This window comes from Ceratosolen solmsi, unplaced genomic scaffold (genome assembly GCF_000503995.2).
Source record: "Ceratosolen solmsi marchali unplaced genomic scaffold, CerSol_1.0 scaffold13, whole genome shotgun sequence".
Lineage (NCBI taxonomy): Eukaryota > Metazoa > Arthropoda > Insecta > Hymenoptera > Agaonidae > Ceratosolen > Ceratosolen solmsi.
Genome location: NW_011948418.1, coordinates 10,518,945 through 10,546,033, shown reverse-complemented (window position 1 = coordinate 10,546,033; position 27,089 = coordinate 10,518,945). Strand labels below are relative to the sequence as shown.

General features: G+C 27.5%; 1 protein-coding gene across 1 annotated transcript in view; it reads left to right on the top strand.

Moving 5' to 3' along the window:
- Positions 1-4,469: 4,469 nt before the first annotated feature.
- cdi (serine/threonine kinase) overlaps positions 4,470-27,089 on the top strand; it is a 50,448-nt gene continuing 27,828 nt past the window's right edge. Inside the window, exon 1 of the mRNA XM_011497198.1 lies at positions 4,470-6,143. Coding sequence (XP_011495500.1) covers positions 5,223-6,143 — 921 coding nt within the window. The 5' untranslated portion in view covers positions 4,470-5,222. The remainder of the gene's footprint in view (positions 6,144-27,089) is intronic.

The window sequence follows — 27,089 nt, the reverse complement described above, 5'->3', positions numbered from 1 at the left end:
AACTAATTCACAAATTTAAGACTAGATTTCTCCTTACAGGAAATAAGGATTATTTACTTTTCCTATTGAACCAAAGCAGTTATGTAGTCTATAATCTATAAACTTGTAGTTTAACTGTTTTGTTAAATCATCCATCAACAAATTGCTTTACTTAGCTTAAATAAGAAGTAATGAATTAGTCAATATCTTTGCCACACCTTGTATACCTAATGAACTTCTCCATGGATCATAATTAGATCTAAAAATAAAAACGTGTCTAAATATACATTTAAATCCAAATTAAATTATTAATATTGATAGAATACTATTTATCTGTTACGAATATCACTTATTAAATATGCTGTTCAAATTAACAATGTATAAGTAGTATCAATAATCAAAATTCATCAATGAATTTTATTTCTTAAGATAAAATATTACAAATTTGTGATCGTATTATATTTCACTTTGTAATCAAGCTTGAAATAATTTACTTTCTGAAAAAAAATTTTATAATTTAATTTAATACCAACATTACATAGATCTATCTTCAATAAATATATTTTCTTTAAGTAAAAATGCATGTATAATATATTAATGAAATTAGTTTTAATGTTTAGAAATAATTTATAGTAAATCTCATTTATTTTACTGACATGTATATAAATATTACCATAATATGACAATTAATTTTGTTTATTTAATAAAGATATAAAATACACTATTATATTATGATATTACCATTTGTTTACTAACCTCAAGTTTTTCATCTTTATGATTTACAACTTTGATTTTTTTTGTCAAGAAATAAAATCCAATTATAGTTGTTTCCAAGGACATGTATTGTAATTGTATGATTTCAATATATTCTTTAATTTTAAAGTTTATAAGATTATCTTGTGAATCTCTACAAAAACATTCGATTTTCCTAACCTGAGATCAGCGCCACCTTCAGTCTTCAAAAATTACCTCTCCAGGTAAATAGAATCGTCAATTATCTACTGCATAATCTAATAAGTATTAATTTCACAATTTTATAAGAGAACGTCTACTTTTCTGAAACATCTGCTAAAGAGTTGAACAGACACTTTGATGTTATGATATGTGCGTAGTTGGGATAAGTATGCCGTTAGTTTTGCAATAAACTTGTATTCCAATTTAAGCTAGATCCACAACATACTTGACTTTCTAAAAATTCCCTCATTTAAATGGAAACAGTTATATCTTTGAAAAACTAAATTTGATTTTAATATTATTGCAATGGTATTGAAACAAATTTAATTTAAAAATAAATGCATGCTTTACCGACACAATGAAACTCGATATAACAGCACATTGACCGTTTTAATGCATTCCAATAATATGTTAAACTCATAATTATCAAATTATGAATATATTTATTATATTTTAAAATTAGTTGATATAATGTATTTAAATAAATATATCATTTGCATGTTAGATAAATCGATAATTTAGTGCAATGAAACAGTTTTATTCGATTAGAAAGCCAAACAATAATAATTTGTAACTCTCTCAGAATCATTAATGCAACACAAATCATAACATTTTTTATACGTACATAGTCAAGATGTTTTTAGCTAATCTACAATAAAATAAATCATTTAATATTAATAATGTCATAGAAATGCTCTAAATTTATGGCTTTTGGTATACCATAAATATACAAATTGGAATATTTTTATTTGGGATTCTATTATCGCTATAATATTATACTACGAATAATTATGGAAATTAAAACAAATTATTTAATTGGAATAAGCATATTTATTTTTAGAAAATTTTGTATCACAAATGTTATGGAATTTTCATTCTTGAATCATTTATGCACAAATTTATTCTAATAAGAGTTCCAAAAAAAAAAAAAAAAAAAACTAACATAAACGCAATTTATCAAATGTTTTGAAAGATTTTAAGAATCGTTTACGGTAAATAGTAATATTATTAAAACAATCGAATAAAAACTTTGTTTTGTTAGAATTGAGTAACTCGCATGGGACAGTAATTGGCTCAGTTTAGAAGTTTTAATTAAAGGTATATTTCTTCATCAAAGTAGTTATAACGAAGAATTAAATTGTTTAAAAATAATTTTCTTTAACTTTTAATTTGGCATTTACTCAGTTTAAATAATTGATGTGAATATCGCATTTAATTAAAGTTTTTTTAATGTAATTGAAGAGATTCTTACTTGCTTTCTTTTGTAGAAAATGAGATTCAATTCGTTAATTAACGCGTTAATACGTTAAAAAAAACTATATTGAAAACAATCGGTGGTAATGTTGAGTGAATTCACAGAATAATAGTTTACAAGTATTAGAGTCCAAATTCTTATTATAATAAATTCTTATAATCATCAATCTTTTTTAATTTAGAATCAAGCATTAATATAAAAATGATTATAGATTTGTGAATTTTTTTTTTTTTTTTTATATATATAATTTACTAATATTAAATTCAATTTTAAAAATCCAATAATCCATAAATAATTTTTAAGTAGTATTTTAAATCAGTAATTAAGTTGTAAAAATTTTATTTATATTCATATCTAATTAAATGTTTCCTCTTGAGTAATTTAAAGCTGAGCTAATTTTATATGCAATTTTTTTTCAATGTTTTGACTATTTAAATTATGATAAATGTACAAAAGTGAAAATTATTATTACTTGCTTTTATGCTTATGGATTTCATTTTTTTTTTTACGATGGTTCGTCGTGCATCATCTATACAATTATTTTTGTCGGTCAGTTTAAATATTGTAATAGTCTATTGCACGTATGAAAAGATATATATATATATATATATATATATATATATATATATCCTATGGTTAATATACATATATATTTTTAATTAACATTGTAATTTATTACACATTCATGGAAAAGCTCGTTTGAAACTTTCACTAATCTAGAATAATTTACGAATAGATAATTTAAAAACATAGCCTTATTTTCTTCATACTTTAGAAAATTTTACAATTGATATTACTGTTGCCTTCTGTGCATACGTTGACAGCAGACTTTTTTCGAGAAAACCAAGCATGCGTTTGACAAATAGGACTTACTTAACTGACCGCTTGACCGAATTTTCAGTTTTATTGTGAGATGCTGCCGAACAATCATCATTTTTAGAAATGTTAAAAAATTGCTCATTAATCTTAAGTTGATGCTCTTCGTCGACTTGGACCATAAAACTATTATATATATATATATATATATATATATATATATATGCTTATACTGAAAGACTACATAAATTCATCCTATATAGCAAGTTATTGTACTTTATTTGGAATTGAAAGTTTTTGAAATTTTGAAATTATTATTATTATATTTTATTTTTATTTATTTTTTTTAACGAGATTTAATTTATTGCTGCATCTCTGCCAATTATTCAATCTTTGGATCATTATCCATTTTGTACAATTGATTAGGCAAACCAAAAATTACGATATAAATTGTAGTAGAGTACAATTTTTTTAATTACTGGTTACTTCAAATCATCGATTTTACAAGCAGATTTTAGGAATTTCAATGTACAAACAATTGTTATCGATTCTATGTAGATTAGGCTCTATGCATAAATGTTGAAATACTTTCGTTAATAGAAATGATATTACATTGGACTATCTTTAATAATACACGTTGATGACTGTATAATTGTCGCATTGTACAAACATTTTGAAATCCAGCCCTTTTGCATTATACGATTAATATGAATATTTAACAAATTTCATTTGTATGGCATTATTAAAAAAATCTCGACCATAATGAAATAATTAACAAAATAATTCAATCTTCATAATAATAAGAGCGATACCGGAGAGTTCCTACATTATCGGCAGGGCTTTGCAAATTTTATTACCCGAATTTAAAAAGTGGAGGATACACCGACAATATTATTCGACGATATACAACGGCAATTTTGAAAAGACTTAAGAAAGCCGGACCGAGCGCGACTCTCGCTGTGGATTGGGCTTGAGGAGTGGGTGAGCGAAACACGTCGTCCGCCATGTTGATAGCTACACGCGCTATGGGTGGCCGCTTGTGTCAGGCAAGCCAGGCAAGTGAGTAGTGAGGTAAGGCAGCAGCAGCAGCACCAGCAGCAGCAACAGTAGTAGTAGGAGCAGTGCAGCGAAGAGTAAGCATCGAGCGGTCAGGAGGGATCAGTCAGCAGCATCTCACTCTTGTAATGACTGCTGTCTGGTGTTGCCGTGGTGAATGTGTGAATACGCTCATTGACGCATCGAGTCGCGGCGCATAGAATTGCCGTCGCACATTAATTTCGACTTTTCGCTCGATTGGTGAAACGCCACCCGTCGAAGAAACATCCGCGCGCCCGTTCCCTATCTTGAGCACTCTTGTCTGTCTGTCTGTCTCTCTCTCTCTCTCTCTCTCTCTCTCTCTTTCTCTTTCTCGTTCTCTTTCTTTCTCCCCTCCCTCTCACCCTCCTCCCTTCTACAATCTTATCAATCCCTTCGCGTATATGCCTATGTGTACGCTCGCGTGTGTGTACATACGTAGTACACATAGGTCCCTTCGTCCGTTCCTCCCTTACTCAGCCACGCCGTCTCGCCGTCTCTCTCCGTCTCGCTTAGTCTCGCTCCGTCTCTCCATCCTATTCTTCCAAATAAATGAAAAAATAAATGAAACCGACTGTGCGCGAGTTCGTGTTTTGTAAACAGGCAGAACAATACTGTTCTATTATCCTTGGTGAGACATCGCCTAGGCGAATCCCATCCGTCTGTGCCTCGTTAATTATTTCTAACGGTTTTAAAGTGTAGCGTAAGCTTTTGTTTACCAAAAGTGACAGCGACTCCTTTTTGCTGGTCATGCTCGCTGTACTTTCGCGACTGCGAGATTCCGAGATGGCTGGGCTGGATTATTCCTATTGCATACGTTGATCGAAGAATTTCAAGCGTTTTCTACGAATGTGAGATGAGAGTCGTTCCACACCCTGCGAAGCTTAGAAATATTTGCAGAGGTGCCAAAAGAGCGATAGCTGCGTGCGAGGCTCGGTCGGTTTAAGTTCTTCCGCTCTACGCTTAAGTAGCTGTTGAGATCGGTGAAATTATTTGCACTGCCAAATAGTGAAGTATGAAATCGCATAACTTTATGTGAATTAATAGTAAAATTTTCTCAAGCAAAACGCAGATCGAGATGCGGGTCTTGCTAGTCCTGCATTGGAGCTCCGTTCTTGTGGGCAAATAAGGTCTTGGCTTTAAGATGTTTGGAAAAGTACCTGCGCCGAATATTCCTGGATCGCCTAAGGCTTGCATAAAACCAGCTGGATCGTGCCTGTCCTGCTTTGCTGCCAAGGATGGCACAACAGCTACCTCCGACGATAAAGCCAAATTATGGAGGGCCAAAAACAATAGTACCTCCATCATCTCAGAAATTCCTTGCAATGTGCAACCATCCGAGGTCGCAAGATGCTGCAGGACAGAGGCTGTGAATCCTTTCGTAGAAATTCAGCGTTGCAAAAGTTCTGTGAATTCCATGGCTAACTCTGTCGGTTATAAGTGTTCCTCCAATCTTGGTTATTCTGGTGCATCGAGAACTTCCAACAACAGTGCTTCCAAATCCCCCAATAGTTATGAATTACGCAACTCTAACGTTGAATTCATAACTAATCGTCATCATCGGGAAGTGATAAAGTGTACCAAAAAATCATTGTCATCTACCAGAGACTCGCAAGCTGTCGATGCAAACAAAATAATTGGCAGGGATCAGGCGAGAAGAACGAGTAACGAAGATGTGGACGAACTAGATGCATCTATGCTTCCAAATTCTAGATTAGAGCCATTAGTAATTAATCAGAAGTCCCAAGTTAACGAAGCTCAGGACTTTACTACCTCTACACCATCCAAAGATGGCAAATACGATGACAAGGAAAATATGCCAACGGAGCTTCAATCGTCACCTAGAAGTTACAAGGATCGCGAAAAGTGTAAAGACACATGGAAGCCCACAGAGCTCGATAATAACTTTTCTAGTTTTAATCCTCATGCTGGAGATTGTATGCAGGACAAAAGGCGAACAGGTGCTTCTTGTCAAGCACTTAGGCATGCCGTTGCATCCTTGAATCGGCTCGATGACTTCCACCTTGAGAAAATTGGTGCTGGCTTCTTTTCAGAGGTCTTCAAGGTTTGTGTATTAAATTTTTAAATGACCTTATAAATAATCTTAAGCGAATAAATTTATTTAAATTTAATTGGTTATATTAATAATTAACTTAATTAAACATAAGCACTACTATTTTTACATTAACATTGTATGGTCATAAAAATCTTAAATTCCCTTACAAAATCATTAATCCAACATTTATCTTTTATTGACATTCATATTCTCATTTTAAATTAACGAATATAAAATCTGTTGGATAAGCTAAATAAAGAAGAACTACTCAAGACGATGCTTGAATATTAATCAGTCGATTCAATAATGCTCAAAAGAAAAGTATTTAACTTGTTTAATTGTGAACATAATAGTAAGTGGAATTTAATTCTTTAAATTTTTATAGTTAGCATTTAAATTAGCATGGGTTTAAAATAAAACTCTTCGCTGTGCTATTTATAAATTTATATTTATACTTTCTAGTTTAATGATATCCTTATATCAATTTTACAAATGCTTTAAGAGTCGTATGAAGCATAATTTCCTAATTAGCTTCATAGGTTAAAGTTCTTAAAATGATATTATTGCACACATTAGCATTACCATTGTTTAACATCATGTAGGGCCTCATCCGTCACGTTCCTTTTAGTAATTTTTACGATAATGAAGGAAGGGCAGTGTATTGTGCATACATAGCACGTCGCTAAGATCCGTCGATTTATCGTTTGAAATGGAAGGGGGCACACAATTTTTTTTTTGTTTTTTTTTTTTTTTTGTGTATTAAACAGTAGGCCTTACGCGTACATTACGTGTAGAAAGACCTTTTTTTATTTTAATTGTCGACTCACATCACGATGTTTATAGTTTTATTTTAATTTTTACGTATAGGACAATAAATGAATGTTTTTTTTTTATTTTTTTTTTTATTAAATTTTTTTTTATAAATAACTGTTAGAAATGATTGTTTTTATGTTGAAACGAACTAAACTGCATAACTAAATAAGATAATTGAATCGGATAATTTTATTATCTTATGGTGTATAATTATGGAGTATTTTTTTTAAAGTATAGCAAATGGGTATAAAAACATAATGATATCATTATATTGGCAATACCATTGTATCTACAACTTAATATTAATTTTTTTTTAATTATCATATTCACTATATTATTATCATTATTATTATTATTATTATTATTATTATTATTATTATTATTTGTTAATAAATGTATCATTATGCACATATACGTTACATTGGGATTATGGACTTAATAATTTGAAATAAAGCCAATCAATAATTAAGCAGTTAAAAAAAAATAAATAATGAAAAATCATAAATAAATTATTATTTTCTTTAACTTTTATAAATTAACAATTATGTTAATTAGTTTTGTAATTGAATATATTAATTTCGTTTCTTAATGTAAAAGAAATTATAATTTGGAAAAATTTAAGATTATACTATGCACGAATAATGTACATACAATAAATATATATTTTATTAATATCTCTAAAAACGAAAACTTAAAAATCTAAAATTTGTAGGAACTTTTAGAAAAATTTATTTTGTAAGTTCCTTTAAATGCATCTTCATTTATATGCACAGCAAGCTTGTTGGTTTCCTGGATGAATCATGCGCTTACCATTTTTATTACATTTATTAATATCTAAATACAATTTATTGTACTTTATTTAACATTTTGCATTATATATTAAGTTATAATACAATTATAATACATGCTTTAATTTATGATTAATTAAGTTCTATTTAATTATCATTATAAAACAGAAACAGCTAAAGGATAGATTTATTGCTTTACTTCAGTCGTTTGTTTTTCAATTTGCTTTCGGACGACAAATTTCTCCGTCACTTTGTTCTATTGTTACTCGAGGTTGTAATCTTCTCATTTGGAGAGAATGTCATCGAACAAGATCATTCAACTGGAAAAAACAGCTCTATAATGTTTCAACAAATATACACGTCGTGAAAATATGGACAAATTTTTTGAAAATATCTACAACTTTAATGCCAATTATCCTTTACTTTCCATATTATTTTATAAATATAGTGGGACAATATTTTATTTAATTCGATATTCCTCTATCTTTCTATATCTTTATTTACAATACTCGGTTTCATTTAATTGCAATACAGTCAATTTATAATCGTATTGTAATGCATTCGTCTCAGATTAAGAAATATTTAGTTAGATCAATCGAAACTACTTTCACAGATTAATTAACAACAATTACACTTTAATCCCTCATAGTTTATGATATTATATTTAGTTGCGGATTTCATTTATAAATATTCGAGTTTTTTTTTTACCGGTATTAATAAATATTTGAGAAAGCAAAGTAATAATCGGATTCAGATAGATATATCCCTTTTTTCCATGTAATTGAAAAAAATACTTTTAGCAACAATTTCTTTTCTCTCCGGTTATTATTATTTCTTATTTCAAACAACATATATTCAAATTAATCGTAATACGTATTTTAAGTCAGCGCATGGTTTCTACAATCTTATCAGTAATTTTAACAGCATGAAAGATGTCAAGACCTCAAGTTTATAATTTCTCTTGACAAACTGAGAAATTTAGATACTTTCATTTTGACTAATAATAATAATAATAATAATAATAATAATAATTTTAAGATTTCGATTATACTTTATTTCATAAATAATCATTTACATATAGGTAAGATGAATTGAACTATATTGAATACGTCATAAAATAAGGAATATCAAGATATTTATATTTTATATTACATTTTCATTTGAAATGGTTACGAAATATGCATACATTTTCAAACTCTATTATTTATTAAGTGTTTTAAGTAACTGAATATTTTAAATCTACTATATACAAATATCGTTAAGCTTCGATTCATTGTATTGCAAGTAGATTTTTTATCACACTTTACATGTAAATAGATTTACATTGCATATAGAAATTTTATTACGTCATTTTGACTTTCTTATTTAATAATATATTTAAAATAATAAATAAAGATACAGATTAATTTTTAAATGTAAATTTACTTACTTTCCTTTGAGCAGCATAATAAATTAAAACAAAAAATTTAATTGAAAGACTAATTGTAATTTCAAATTCTTTTTATATAGCCTTATTGTAATTACTTTATTGATTGATCTATTGATCTATCGATCTATTAAAATATAATTAAATTAAAAGGTCTTCTGATATACGTATTTCAGTATCGTTTCTATTTTTCTTATTTTGTTATTGATTTAGTACTATAATTTGAATTATTATAGAAAAATTAATCGAACGAAATTTGTGTAAAACTATTAAAAAAAAAATTATTAATTTATCGAAAGAAAGGAAAAAAACTTTGTGATAAATACTTTGTCATAAATGAAGAATAAAAATAGTGTTAAACAATTGTCTGTTTATATCGTAATCATATGTTATACTTTACTTCATACATCAGTTATTGTTTAAATTAATTATGTTTTGGCATAATGAAGCATTGATTCGACTAACATCGAAAATTATACAATTACTTGTAGAATTGTAAATAAATAATTGTAAAATAATTGAAAATGATACTAAATAAAATATTATTTTAATGATAATATTAAGTTATAATTTACAACACTTGTGAGTTAAATTTTAAAATCCCGTACATTCTTATCTATTTTACGTATATAACATAACACAGAGTAACGTATTTATAGTACAATATAACATTTTAAACTTGATTATATACAAATGATCTTTAAAATACTTAATATTTTTATAATTTGTGTCAAACATAAATTAAAAATATGAAACCACTAATGTATGTTATAATTACCGTGTAAAATATTTAAAAAAAATTGTTTTTTTCGTAATAACATTTCAGAGAGTAATTTTAAAGTACCTCTCGTTCCAGGGTAAATTACTCTTTGTGTAGGTTATTATTATTTAATTTTTGTGCCCGTGCTTATATTTCTACTAGATAAACGGAATTTCACAATTTATTCTATTTGATTCTTGTCCTCAGAAAAAAAAAAAAAAAAAAAAAAAAAAAAAGAAACAAACAAACGCTGGCAACGTAAAATTGCATTGTCGTTTGTGGAACGACTAAACGTTCCCTCGTTTTTCCTTTCCGACGCATTACTTCATTTTACAATGGCGCTACTTGTGTATTACGTAAATGATGCTCTTTCAAAGACTAAATCTCATTACTGCGCACCTATTTTCGAGGAAAATCTTGTCCAGAGTAAATGAGATTGACAAATCGATGCACATATCCGAGGTGCATGGATTTGGAATTTTGTAGGCATACTTCGGAGGCGTTGAAAAACATGTCACCTGTCAACTTTAATCTTTTACGATATTTGAAATGTTATTACTGTGATAGTTTATTCAGTCAAATTCTCTTAATATTTCATCTTAGTAGTTATGCATTTTTCTATATTAAATTTTAGATAAATTCTATTATTATATACCAAAATATAGATACAAAGTAACAAATTTTATAATTAATAAATCTAACTATATACATTTTCATCGTTATAATTATTAAAAAATATTTAAAACCAATGTAAACATCTATATTGAAAATACTAGTGTCTTGAAAAATATATATGTGTGGTGTAAAAGTCACTTGCAATTAAAACATTATTTAATTTTTAATAATTTTTTTAAAATATCCTTAATATTAAAATATAAACCTTTTCATATGATAAGACATGATTTAAATATTAAATTTTCAAAATATTTATAAATAATTTTGTATTTTGTGATTCATTGAAAGTTCATTATTTTTCAGAATAAATTACTGTAAATTTCCAAAATATATACATTTAAAAGTTATTTAATATTATATTCGTATATGCAAAGAAAAAAAATTGAAAAATGATACCTTACTATTTTTATTTATTTTAATATTTGAATAAAAATATGAAAAATACTCTTTATATTACAAATTTATTCACTGTATAAAAGTTAAAAAAAAGTGCCCTTAAAGCAAACATGTTTGGAAATCGTATATTTTTCAAACATTTAAAGAGTAGTTTAATACACAGTCTCAAATACAAATAAATTTTATTTAAATTTGGAAACGTAATTAAGCGATTATTCTTAGAATTTTTCGGCGAACGAAGAGGCTCGGGATGACGAAACTACAATCGAAACGAGGAAATGCGAACGCCCGTAATATTTTCAGAACATGCATGTATAAAAAAAAAATAGAAACTAATTCGTATACTCATGTTTTCGTGAATAAACTATATAATTTAAATTTTTAAAGTGAATTTATGCTGTGTTTGCGTGATATTTGATTATGTTTTAAAATTAACTAAAAAAGATGAAACGAGTTAATCGGATTATCATGCACTTAAATAATATAACACTTTTCCACAAGTTCTAAAATTTGAAGAAATTGTTTTTCATCACAAGGAAATAAAATATTTGCTTATATAAACGAAAAATTTAGACTTCATAAATTTAATTTATGAGAAAATATTACAATGAAAGTAAATAATTAAAATATATGCATAACTTTTGACTTCATTTTTTTTATATAACGAAGGAAAAAAGTATAAATTCTTATCACAATAAAATCTATAAGATTTATTATATCGCATGAAAGGTGCTTTACCTTTTCTAATTCTATACTGCAAGCGAATTTATTTATAAAAAATGCACATTCGCGTAATTGAGTTAAACATTTGTTTGATTATATTTAGAGTAGAGTTTGACAGAAGTTGCAGCCATGTGTATATGTGCATCACAAATCAAACAAGATTGCATTACCTACAGAAAATTACATTTGTGTATCTTAATCGAAAGTGTAATTGCAATTGAACGTGTCGAATTTTATTTGTATAAATTAGAAAAAAAAAATTAATATTTAGTATTACAATTTTTTAATAATATAGTCTTATTTATAAAAATATGAAAAGTAGATTATACTTATTAAATAAAATATTTATAATTATGTTGGAAATTATTTTTTATATTTTTAAATATAAATAAGCGTTATATGTTATTATATTGAAATTTTATATTTTCTTATTTTTTTTATAGTTAAAATAATTTTATTTAATATTTAAGAAAACTAGATTATTCTCAGTACGCACGCATAAAAAGGTAAGTGCATAGTCTCATACATGAGCTACTAATCCAAAAAATCGAATGCTTAGCTCTATATTATTAACGTGAATAGTATGGTTTTTAAAATTTTGCACTTTCATAGCATTAAATTATTTTTAAAAATTAGAAATTAAACAGAAATTATTAGATAATATGCAATATTAGATGCTGCATCAAGGTTGTATAATATTGTATGAATATTAGAGGTATTTTTAATATGTAAATTGAGAAATCAACTTAAATTTGGCACAAATATGATATTAATCTATGTATGCATGCATCTATATTAAGAGTAAATACGCTTAAATGTAATGATTAATAATTTATAGAAATAAGTAAGTTGAATAAAATTGCGCTTGTTATAACTTCAAACAAATCCGTATAGTATTTATTTTTTATAATTTTTCATAAATTGGAATAAAATATTAATAATAAATATTTTTAACAAAATTAATTTAAGTGAAATGACTGAAATTTTCATTTATCTTTAAAATCTGTCAATCTCAATTACTTCTTTTAGAATGCAGATAAAAATAAATCAACGAAGTATCGAAATTCATGTGAAAGCATTAAGTGAAAATTCACTGTCTCACGCTCATCTAAACATAGATGCGTCGATCTTGGGAAAATTTCGCCAGTGCTCGCGCTTTTAGCAAGAAGCAAAAATATGCGATGCTATTCAATCTAGGTCGAGGCCCTTTTCTGATGTGCATATGGTATTTGTTTACGGCTTTTCTTCACAGTTTTTATTGTAAAAGTAAATTTTATTGTAAAACTGCATTAAACGACGATAATTTTTATTATACTTTATACAAACGTACAAATGTGTGATGCGCGACTTGTGTATAGCTCACGTTTACTCATGAAGATTCATAAATATAATAATATTTCAAATATTGTATTATTTAAACATACTTTATCTTTTCCTTTCATTATCATGTATATATAGGCATGTAATTTATTATGACGTATTTTTATCTTAAGATTAAAAGAATATAATAATCATAAAGAATGCATTAAAAAAAGTTGTCTTAAGTGTATTATTTTTATTATATTCGTGATAATATTTTAAATATTCATATTTGAATAATTATGTTATAAATTGTATCAGTTTGTTGCGTAGGATCATTTGTATAAGTATTAAGCTGATGTTATATTATTTTGTAAAATATATTTATTAAATTTTTTCATGAACTTTTACTTTGCATAAGTTGAATAAAAGTATTTGATAAATTTTATTATACAAATAAAACGGATTTAGCAAAAAATTTTTTTTGGATTTCAAATCTTTAAAAAATACTCATGATGACGTTTCATTTGATTACGAAACATGTTTTTTAAACTTCAACATTTTACTTACTATTTCTTTTACATTTTATAATTAATTTACTAACTTCTCTTTTTACATAATAAATATATAATTTTGCAATTGTAATTTTGGACTAAATAACTTTGCATTTAAATTAAACAAAAAAAAATTATTAAAATTTTTAGCTTAAAAAGGATTAATTATTTTAAAGTTTATGCTATTTTTTATTGAGTAAATATTAATTTGTATTAATAGAAAAAAATTTTATATATAAATGATAATCGTCATTTAATTCAGGTACAATTCATGGAATTTTGAAAAACTTATTTGATTGTAATATTAATTAAAAAATTTTATTACATAAAACGAACATAATATTATCATATTTTTACAATATATTAATATTTTACGTAATAAAATAATATTAATAATAATTAATTAATATCTTTTACATTTATCGAACTATCATGGCGAATGTATGAAAATTACTTAAAATACACATTTTATGTAGTGGGTAGTTTACACACGCCAATTCTCTTAAAATTCTAGGCCAGTATAAGTACTTATTATAAGTATGTATTTATCTCTTGTATTGAAACAAATATTTAATTAAATATCTTATCTAATAAAAAGTCTAAAAATTTTCTTTAAAGTTTTCGTATTCTCACGCGCATACTGTATTTGTTGCATAACAAAATATTTATATATTTATTTATAGTCAATATATAATACACGTACATTAGAAAAAATATAAGTATATTTATAGAGAATATATTCGTGGGCTAATACGTCATAATAATCGTGTGAGCATCCGATTTTTCGATGATAGCGTAATCTTGAGGTTGTACGTAACTCCAAATGAAATTCAAACTTTGAATTATTAAATGTATTTAATATATCAATAGATAATGCGATTTATATGTAAGCGAATTATTAATTTAAATTTATAATTTTATACTAAGATGTTTCGATTAAATGACTCATTTATTAATAATATTTGTTGCATCAATATAAATATAAAGCATTGAAATTTTTTCTGCAAAATATTATACGACCACAATAGAAAAATATTCTTATTCAAGTATGATTAATTTTATTCAAATACATCTTCATTTTCCCTATCAGTAATTATTACTAAAAACATAACATTATTTTAAATTTGAGCATACTTATAGCTTCGGTAATGGGAGATGTAATAAAGATTTTACTTGTGTAACAATTCGGATTAAGCTAAGGAACTGACGTGGATGATGAGCTTTCCAACAGTTACATAGAAAATAGTTGCAGACAATCCGATTACACTGACATTATCGCGTACGAGATCGACTAAATATCGTTACTATGGTCTTATGAAATTTTATGAAACACGCTAGTGACAATGTGAAGATGATTTGAAGCATTCATTAGCTTTATAATTAAAATTTTAACACGTAATCGTTTGTTAAGAACTAATTCATACAGTTTTGGATTTTGGATAATTATGCTTCGATGTAGTTATACTTTGTATTACGCATTAAAACCTTAAATCACTTAAGTTGGGCCATCGGATAATACACTTAGCCAACAAATTCATAATGCGCGCATCGCTTTGAGGAAAACTTGTTATAACACTTGGTCATTACATTCCAACGGTGCAAACATCCAACTTGTATGCAATTTGTAATCTGCCAACTGACTGTGGCCCGTAATTTTCCCACTGATGTGCGCGTGTATTTGACTTTTATTTATTCAACGTTGACCAGTCTTTGAAATTATAATTTGTTTGACAATAGCTGCTTACTTTAAAATTGCTAAATTTCAGTTAAATGTTTGGAAAATATTAAATTTTATATTTTTTTCATCGGCGAATCTACGAGCTATAAGTAAAAAATAAGTATTTACGTAAAATCAAAAGATAAATAATTAATTTATCATTAATAATTTGTTATAATAGATAAATAGTCTGACCTCTTTCATAGTATTACATTTTCTAAATTTATTTAACCTTTATTTTATACAAAATTGATGTATATTAATGATAAATACTCAATTAATTATTCACTATAGTTACTAAGATTTAAAGCAGACGCATAGAAATTATTTAATTTAAAAATAAATAGAAATAAAAAAAACATTATGAAATAGATTCAAATCAGAGTTAGGTCTGTATCTTAAAATTCTGGTAAAAATTAAAGTATTTCGTTCTACGATGATATGATGATGTTGTCGCTTTCTTCTTGAGATTCAATCGATAAAGATTTTTTACATAAATAATGCTCGTAAATTTAAAAAGAACGAGTTTTCATGACATTTTTGCTTGTCGTGATAAATCAAATTGAGTTATAATAAAAATGTCACGTGACAATATCATTCTGGCGCGAATTGAGCAATTTTTTTATTGACATTCGATGTACGGTTTTCATGCATATTTAAAAAGGACAAACCAACAAATGAAATGCTCGAAACTCTATCGTTTGGCTGAAAAAATGGTAAAAAAATTTCTGCAATTTTAGTTAATGGAGCATAATGTATACTCAAATATATTCAAGAGCCAATCGCGTTGGGTCAGTCCTTGGGCCGACCTTGAGTGTCTCGAAAGCCTCCATTGCTTGAAAATGAGGAGCGGCACATCTTATTTTTGATTGTAGTCAGTACACGTTGCGGAAGCGTAATACGCGCCTTATTTTTTTTTTTTTTTTTTATCCTTGATCGGTCCTTGGCGATTTCTCTTTTCGAGCATCGACAACAGTTCACCTAAGCACGTTACCAATGCCATTGTTTTCTTCTTCAGAGCACTGCCAATGAGTGATTGTATTAAGTTTGCCGATTAGATACAAATTCAAATTAAAATATTTGTTTTTATAATTGGAGATTGAAAATATGTGATTTGCTATTTTTCCACTTTCTTTATAACCATCAGCAATAATCAATAGTTTCTTCAAGACTTTTGATTCTTTGAACGTATAGTTGAATAAATAAAGCTTATTGAATGATAGACGGCAGAGTTAGATAACAATATTGTAATAACATTAATACGAACTTGTTTACAAATGTAAGTTAGAAAACAATAGTTTTATTTTTGTCAGTGTATTTTTATTCCTATAATTTCATTTAGTGGAAAAGAATTAATGTGTTTAAAACATTTCTAATAAATTTATCCACAGTCTTATTGGTAAGGAGAACCTATTCGATAAAAGAGAAATTGTTGAGAATTTATATAAGCGGCTGTAATACTTTGCACTTTTTTTATTTTTTATCAAATTCATCTAATATAGTCGTGTAAGTGCAAAAGTTGAAATAAATGCGAGACTATGTGACTATGAATCCACATTATAATTATAACACAAGCTAGTTGTTCGACAACTAAAAACATAATTTTTAAAATGTTTTTTAAAGAAGAAAAAGTGGGTGGCAGGTTTACTGAACTTAATTAAATTTAATAATGATATAAATATGAATTAACTTCAACATCAATAATGTGGCGTCAATACTGAGCGGATAATATGGATGGATTTCAGAACAAATTAAAGATAGACCGGTTGCTTATCGAAACCACTATTAAAGTCGCTTGAAGGTGAAAAACTTATACAAAGTTAATGCATGTACAGATGTATAAATTATAGCTTTCCTGTAATCTAATTCGAATTTTATTTTAGCCACAATTACAATGCCTAACAATGCTACAATTTGTAATAGTCCTCACATGTAAATATATCTTCAATAAAATAGTATTTTAATATAGTGATAATTTCGTTATATGGAATTGAAACAAAATTTGCAACTAAAATAAAAATAGCAAATTGCCGAATAATCTGTTAAAAATATTAAATGCGCTTAAACTATATTTAAATGCAATTTGCAACATTACTAAATCCTATAAAATAGAAGATCAATCGATTACGTATTTTTCAATGTTCCCGACACTGATAAGACATATAGGCGATTGTTGCCCAACGCATATACCATACTCAACCAATGAGTGAATACAATATGTATGCATACAAAGAGGCCAGAAAAAAAAAATGAGAAGAAATGGAGTCGCGTCGAGCCATCAGCCTACGCGTTCTATTTGCGATGCTCTGATGAAAAAGCTCCAGGGCACTCGTGTAGCCCTGATATTCATTCACCCATAATCGGAGAAAACGAAAACAAAAGATTAAGCATGAAGATGCTTCAAGGGAGAAACGAGAAATTATTGAGGATGTAATATGATCGTTGTCCCATTCATTCATTCACGTGCACTAATCTAATGTGCAATCCTACGCAAAACTTGTACATGGAAAATTGAACCGCATACTCGTGAGTCAATAAGTATATTACATTTTATAAATGTCTGGTGGTGATTAACTTACTTAAAAAAGAAATTATAAAAATTTTGTTTCTTCTACAGAAGTATTTGATATGATAACGATGATAAAAATCTTCTTCTATTTTTTATGTATGCGAAGAAACACAGATAACATTAGAGAATAATAAATATTATTAATTTTATTATTTAATAGATCCGATATGTAAAAAAACGTCGCACATCATTCAACTTTAATAAATTAATAATATTTCCGATCAAATTATTCAATCAAAAATTTGAGTACAATTGAGAAAAACTTTTTAGTACCAGGGATTTTATAAGCTGACTTTTTTGAGTTACGTAAAGAGTTTACGTATAAGCAATATTTTCATAAGATTTATACATTTTTATTAATTTTATCGCATAAATTCAAATATATTGACTAAGCTAAAATCTATATTATAAATACTTTCTTTTGTCCTTCATAATCATTTATTATACTATATTATATAATAATTAAATAAATACGGACAATATATATTTATTATTATTATTTTTATGAGTCAGCATGCAGTAGAATAAATACAATTATTACAAACATGTCCAGAAAGTCACATAAAATATTATTAATTAAAAAAATATTTATTTATAATTTAGAATATTAAAATAGTATGAACTAATTTAATAATGTATATTCTTCAAATCTACTATATATGGTTAAATATATTATATAATATAATATAATAAATATATTAAAAAAAAAAAAAATGTATATTCTTCAAATCTACTATATATGGTTAAATATATTATATGATATAATATAATAAATATATTAAAAAAAAAAAAAAAATAAAATGTAAGTAATTAATAATTAATTGATGTAAATTAATTCAAATTGAATTTTTCGTCTTAAGCTCATGATTCTATAAAAATATGTTCGTTAAGAATCGATGCCATAAATTTTTAAACGAAGTTAATTTTTGTTTTGATATTCCAATATAAATTTACTTAAATTTATATACATTAATAAATTTTTATTGTTATAAAAGAACTTTGAACTTTCAAAAAAATTTCCAATTAAAATTGGAAAGTGCAATATACTGTAATTGCAACCTTGCACTTACGTTCAGTTTGTTATGAGTGTTTTCCTGCGTCTTAAGCTCGTAATTTACTTTAGTAAATATAACTTATGACTTTGCGTACGCCTCTTTCACAAATTTCAGTTTCACGTCTGAACGACAAGTAAACATCAAACATCGCAATAAAGCAATGGATTTGCCGTTAATATTTGCTGTAGAAATCATAACTATGAATATAAATTCTCCTTTCATAATAAACAACATTCGAGCCTAATACTAACATTTTTTCCGAATTAATCGCAAATGACTGCTATACGTGTGATTTTTCTACAAATGAAATTTGAGCCACAAAGAGATGCGAGTACAAATTGCGGATTATCATTGCGTGCTAACCATTTGCGTTATGCATCATGATTTTCCATGGCTGTCGTGAGATGAGTTTTGACAAAATGTATTTTTATGCAACCAAAGGCTCTTGCGCAACGCCATTTTCCCGTAAGTATCACCGGCCAATTCTCGTGACGAATCCTTCAAAATTGTTGGCTGATGCCAAGTGAAAGAAACTTTTACGTGCATCCATTGTGCGCTTAATATTCAAATTAGTTGTATTTTGAAGTTTATTTTCAAAGATATCAAGCACTACACCGGTATAATCGTTGCCTCTATAATTTCATGCTTCAGATTTAAGTCCTTTGAGTCTACGATAAGTCGTTGATGTTTTCTTTTTCATTTCTATTGAATAGGTTCGTATATTATGTAAGAAAGGTTTTCTCGATGCGTTTTCAATACTTCTAAATAAATCCGTTAATTTATTACACGTTAAAATGTAATATATTTTTACGTTATTAATTTATGATTTTATTTCATCTAATAAAAATATCCATATATTAATTTTAATAATTTATCGAATTTTTAAATAGCGTTAATCAAAAGTAAATTAGATGACTGGAACAAAGTTATCGATTTCATGCCATTGTTACTTCTTCTAATATTTCTTAAAGAATGTAGAATGGTTTTTTGCCTTTGTAATAATATTCCAAAAATCGCATATTCTATAATAATTTTCATTTGAAATATTTCAATAATTAAAATAATTAAATTTAAGTAAGAAACAGTCGCGTATGAAACGAAATTTTGAATAACTTAGAAATACTTTTAAAATTGTATTAAAAATTGTTAACTTAGAAATAGTTTATATTTATGAAGTAGTTAATATATACTGATTAGTTAGTATATCTTTTCTGACTCATTTTACTTAATTATATTTTTACATTATCTGCGTTTTAATATTAAAGTTTGAAAAATGTCGATATATAATCAATACTGAAATGTTGCCAGTTTGCGAAATTGATAAATTTGCTGTACTCAGGTAAAGTAAAAATAATTTATATATTTTAAAGATTTTTAATAACTATAAATTTTGAACTAAATTTTGAAATATAAAAGCGAATTATTATTTCGAGATTTAAAAATAAAGTTAATTTGATATGAATTGTTTAAAAAATCTATATGTCGTGTATATAGGGTTGTTGACTTATTGACTTCTATTAGTTGAAAATGGAATAAATGACTTATTATTCATTATTTTAATTGATCGCGCTGTAATATCTTAACTTATATTTTGTGTGACTGTACAAGAGCATTAAATTAAAAAAATTTCCTTTCAGTATGTTTTTTAATTTTTTAATTTTTTAAATTTTTATTTTATAACTATTTTACCTTTAATAATTGCTGAGCAATTTCAAATTATGAAAAATTGAATACATAGTTTGCAGGAAAAAAAAATGCTTGTTTTATTATATAAAAAAATATTGCATGTGAAAGTGATACTTAAATTATAGTGCAATATTTATATTAACTATTCGATTCAATTATAAAAGTTATTTTAATAATAGTTAAAATATATTCAAAAGTCGTAAATGTTTGCTTAGAGAAAATTTTCCAAAGTAAGCGTACATGAAATACTTTAACTGAATATTGTTAAGTCATTATTACAATTTTCATCACTTGCATAGTTTTATGTTTAGTTAAGCGAAACATCAAGTTACCTTACCATAAACTACAATATAAAATCTATATAATTCTTATCATTGTATAACGAAAAGTGTATTTTTGGATTGGAAACTAGTAAAATGCACTTTCGGCGCTAAAACAATAAAATTACGCGTCATTGTAGAAGAGGAGGAAAAAGAAACGCACATAAAAACTTCTCGTTCGTTCATCGTTGGATTGAATTTTTCAAGCCAGGGAGTGAAAGGATGATTCTTCCTACGTAAATCGACATTTCCTGTGATCTTCAGATTACATTCCACTCTCTATTCTCATGCGAACTCAATTTTTTTCTCATTAGTGTTTTCGATACATGTTACTCGTGGTTGAATTTTTGTACATGAAAAGTGCATCGATTCAAACGATATGCAGAATATTGGCTAAATTCGAGTATATTAAAATAAATATGAAAATTGTTTAAACATTTTTTTTTTTTTTTTTTTTTTTTTTTTTTTTAAAAATTTTTAAAAAAAAAAAAAAAAAAATTTTAAAAATTTTTTTTTTTTTTTTTTTTTTTTTTTTTTTAATAATATTTATAAATATATAGAGTACAATTTGCAGATGAAATTCTCAAAGACAGAATTCCTTCTTGTTTAAGCATTTCGTAACTCGTATAAGATTTTTTGAAAATATAAGTAATCGAATGATTGAATATACCTAAAATCTTTAATTTGTTCTTGGATAATCCTTAATATTTATCGCGGTTAATAAACATATTATTGGCGAATAGAAATGAAGGTACATAAGTATGCTAGAGATCGAGCATGTATTTCACTAGCATTAGAATGTTGCTCTCTTGTATATGAATACAAGTCATGATTTCAAGACGTTCATGAAGGTCGGGGCTATTGAGGCTATTTGTGAAAAGGCATTTGTATTTTTAGTCACAGTAAATAAACATCCGTGAATATGACAAGTTATAGTAGCTGCTTAGTGAGAAAGGTGTTTATATGGAATAGGAGTCTGATAAATTGATATATTATTGATAACATTTTGATGTTTTTTAGAGTCTAATTATGATTTATCTATATTGTATACATTTCCTCCTGAAATAAACGTGATTGTTAATTATTTGTCTATAAATTATTATATTTTTTATATGTAGCCAATTATGTGATGACTTTCATAAGACACAAATGGAAAATATTACATTGATTTATGGTGAGCATTAGTCATAATATCTTTTATTGGAAATTCATTCAATGGACAAAATATACAATTAAAATAACAAACATAGAAAAAGACATATTTCTAAATAAAAATTGGCTCTAAAATTCCCAAATATTTCTATTAAAATAAAATTAAATTCAGTTATGTATAATAATTTCTTATTGGTAATGACTAATAAAACGAGTAGAACAAATGAAATTAAGGATATAGCAAAATTCGATATAATAGAATAAATAAATTTCCGAGAATATTTCTTACAAAATTAGTAATTTTTAATATTATTATTTTCGGTTAATGGCATTAATTAAATTTTCTCTGCTAATTTGAAAATTTGTATAATTAATTTTTTATAATAATATATTAATAAGGTAAAATATTTATTTATACAAATCATCCATGATAAATCAATAAATAATTTCAATCTGTATTTGTATGGTTTGAATTTCCCCTTTGTATTTTATAAAATTATGCTATTACACTTAAATACTATTATAACTAATACTCCTTTCTATTAATTAATCTTAAAAAATATATAATATATATAGCTAAAGATTTTTATTTTAATGAAAAATTTCAAGATGTGTCATTTCATTCGGAGGTAGAAAACTAACGTTTAGGTTTATACGTGGAAATTATTGTTGGCGAGAGGTCGTCGTTTTGCAATAACATTTTACGTATTTATTTTTTACAAGATATTTCTATTTTTAAATCCTCGATTTATTACTATAAAATATTGTTATCCGACAGCTAATTCAATACGTTTAAGACGGATTGTAAAATAAAATTATTTTCATTCAATGACTTATTCAATTTACATTATTTAATTAGATTCATATAATATTTCAAATATAAATTAAAAATATAATTTACACGCACGCATACACACAGCCGCGCGCGCGCGCATGCGCAGACATTTATATATACGTGGAAAAAATAATAATAGCATAATATAAATACAAGTGACGATTAGGCAAACATTATTTCTTCGATCAAAATTCCAAATGGATTCGTATAAAATTATGTAAGACTTCAATTGATTTGTAAGACTTCAATTTGCAATATTCCAACTAATAATTATTATTCAAACTATTAATTATTAGGCTTTGCGTAAGTGAAATTTTATCATTATGTTATTTCACCTAAATGAGCTTTGATGCAATATAATTAATCGATGTAGAATGGATTTACTAATAGATCTAGTACTAAAGTGCAATTTTCATATCTATTTCAAGAATTATCACAATAATATCAGGAAAATTAGTATATTATCTACATTTCATGCGGTACGGTAATTTTTCCGAATGTTATTTAATTTAATTATTTAAAAAGCTATCTGTCCAATAGAATTTTCGACAATCGCTACAATTATAAATAATATTATGTATTTGAAATGTAATAAAAATAGTTGTATTTTTCTGTATATATTTAAATATATTATTTATTATCAGTATATTAAAATTCAGTTATTCACAAAAATTTTTATTTTAAAGGAATATTTAAAATAGAGAAATTTTCATTAAATATACAAATGACAATTATTATTATGAATAGAATCATTCTCCCATCGCTTAAATTTTTCTAACGATTACATAAGCTTATATAAGAAAAGATTGGATGTCCAATCAAATTATATAATTTCTTATACGATATTATTATACCAAAGTATAATATAATAGTCAAATTCCTATACAAATGACAGATTACATCGTATAAATTTTCAAATGCGTTATCTTGTGTGTTCATCATATATTAATAAACATTTACATATGTGAAAAGCAGCAATCAGAGTATTATGTATGAAGAATAGTGAAGCCAATGAATTATTAAATATTGATAAGAATTATTCTATTCATAAGGAGAATTTTCAATACGTCGATTAATTACTCGGCGTATTATATTTACTGAAAATTGATGTCATAATTGAGAAAATAAGTGATTTATGATTATTCTTCTGGTTAAATGTTTTTTTTCTTCATTTTTTGATTCAAATATAAAATACAATATTAAAATTTCCTATTGTTTAGAACGAATATCGTTAAAATTTTGTATTAAAAATAAATTTTTTTTAGGTATTTAGGTATTTAGGTATTTGAATAATAATAATAATAATAATAATAATATTAATAATCATAATAATTGTAAATAATTAATTTATAACACGGAATAGTGGGGCTTAGGTTATACGGTGATATCTCCTTTAATAATGTAATTCAATTAAAAAATATACAAAAAATTGTTCGACATGAGAAACGAAAGAAAAGCAGGAGGCTAACAAAGTGCGAAGCACGAGCACTTTAATTGGCATTAAACGCTAACAAATCCAGTATTTTGGTACTTGTTTCGATTCTACGGGTAAAAACAAATGCCAATCTCGTTTATCGCAATTAATTCTCCGACTCGTTAAAAAGGAGAAAACAAAGGAGCGCAGCGGAATTTATTTCTGAAACGCGACGGGAGCACGTGTCGAAAGCTTGGTTAACTCGGTGGTGGAGGAGGGACGGGGGAGAGGAGGGTCAAGAACTTCCCTTAAAGGATCTTCTTGCATAATGGAGATCCGATGTTCCGGATGAAACAGCTCGTTTAGGTATCGATGGCAAAGATTCGTCATCGTCGTCGTCGTTGTCGTCGTCGTTGTCGTCGTCGTCGGCATAGCATCGCGTAACTGCGCATCCAGATCCAAATGGAAACGACCTTGCCCAGGACATTACCTCGCGGGTGATTGTACAATCGTCGTCGTCGACTGGGAGTGAGACGAGCAAGAAAGCCGGTCACGCGGTGATGGCCATAGAGTGCACGCGCCACTCTCTAATGAGCCTCTCCACCTCTCCTTACTCGCGTAAGCTTTTTCTCTCCCTTGATCAGACTCGCGCGAGCACCACTCCTCCCGATTGTACGCATCCCGGGTAGAAACTTCGCTCGAGTCGATGGTGATAGTGAACACTACTCTCTCGGTACTTGGATTCGAGAGAAATTGCGTCTTACTTTTTATGCCGTTATGTCGAGATAATTGCTTCATCATTTAGTATTCCAGGACTTGGTGTACTCCAGAATAAAAATGCCTTTCTGTATTTATATTGTAGAATTAAGTGTCACCAGAGCTACTTCAAGCCTTCATGGGATATTCTAAATCTAATCGAGAATTTATGGTCTGAGACTAATGGTAGTCTGATAGTCTGTTTAGAAGTTATTGACGTAAGAACACGAAGGACTGCAAAAACTGTTGTAGATAGTAGGAAATTTATTATAGTTGTGTAATAAAAAAATCAGTTTGGAGAATATGTTTGGCTTTTCTATTGTTCGTCATAGACCTCTTAATAGACGCTGTTGTTACCGTCGACAACGACGACGACGACGACGACGACGACGACGACGACGACGACGACGACGACGACGACGACGACGACGACGACGACGACGACGACGACGACGACGACGACGACGACGACGACGACGACGACGACGACGACGACGACGACGACGACGACGACGACGACGACGACGACGACGACGACGACGACGACGACGACGACGACGACGACGACGACGACGACGACGACGACGACGACGACGACGACGACGACGACGACGACGACGACGACGACGACGACGACGACGACGACGACGACGACGACGACGACGACGACGACGACGACGACGACGACGACGACGACGACGACGACGACGACGACGACGACGACGACGACGACGACGACGACGACGACGACGACGACGACGACGACGACGACGACGACGACGACGACGACGACGACGACGACGACGACGACGACGACGACGACGACGACGACGACGACGACGACGACGACGACGACGACGACGACGACGACGACGACGACGACGACGACGACGACGACGACGACGACGACGACGCCGATGACGACACAGATTTTACAATCGTCCGCATGGAAAGTGCTAAGGACAAGGTCGTTCGATTTGACAAGATGATTTTGCTTTGTAATCAATTGCATACTACAATTACAATTTTTACTCTAACTAAATAAAAACTATTTTATAATTACTATATTATTTTATTTATCTGTCATAAACAAAATTTATATACAATTTTTAATTAATTGATATTTTCTAATAAATAAATTATTGTTAAATTTTATTTTCAATGCAATAATAGACCTTGTGCGCTGTCTTAGCGACTACGTATTTTTCTTATAAACAATTTATTATTTCGTATTCGTAATTTCTAACTCGCATCATTTTAGCCGAGTCACTAAATTATATTCAATATTTAATTGTAATAGCGTTTTCGACGTTTCAGTGTTTTCTTTTATTCTTAAATTTATTCGTTCGTCACAATCATTAATTTTCTCTAATGCTCGTAATTATTGTTTTAAAATCAAATATAGTAATTCTCATTAGGTAAAACTGTGTGAAATTCATGTGATACAATTTTTCTTTCTTAAAAAATTATTATATGCGCTTCTGTGCCGTAATGAATGATATGATTTATCGAAGATTCATATACATGGTTGTGTATGAAAAATTTCTTATTTTTATTAATTATTCTATTCTAAAAATATTTTATAATTGAATTCTTCTCTTTATTTTTAACAGTTATTAAATAATTAAATCACTTAATTTTCAAAAAAGTAAAATAAATCGGATTACTGTAATGTACGTAGAAAATATTTTATATGCAGTTATTTATAATTAATTATATATTTTATGTGAATATTTTCTGATAATTGATATGGTGATTAACATGAATGTAAAAGAAATTTTCAAATTGTAAAGAATAAATAAAATCTATCAAAATGGAAAAAAAAGTATATAACTTGTAGCACAATTTTTTTTCTTTTAAAAATTTGGTAATGAGAAAAGAACAAATTTCCACGATATCCGTTTCGAAGAAATATCCATTTTTAAGTTAAATTCAATTTAGAACTTTATAAAAAAATTATTTTACCTATTATTATAGTATTACGATTGCTCAAACCTGGAAGTGCATATACCTCTAA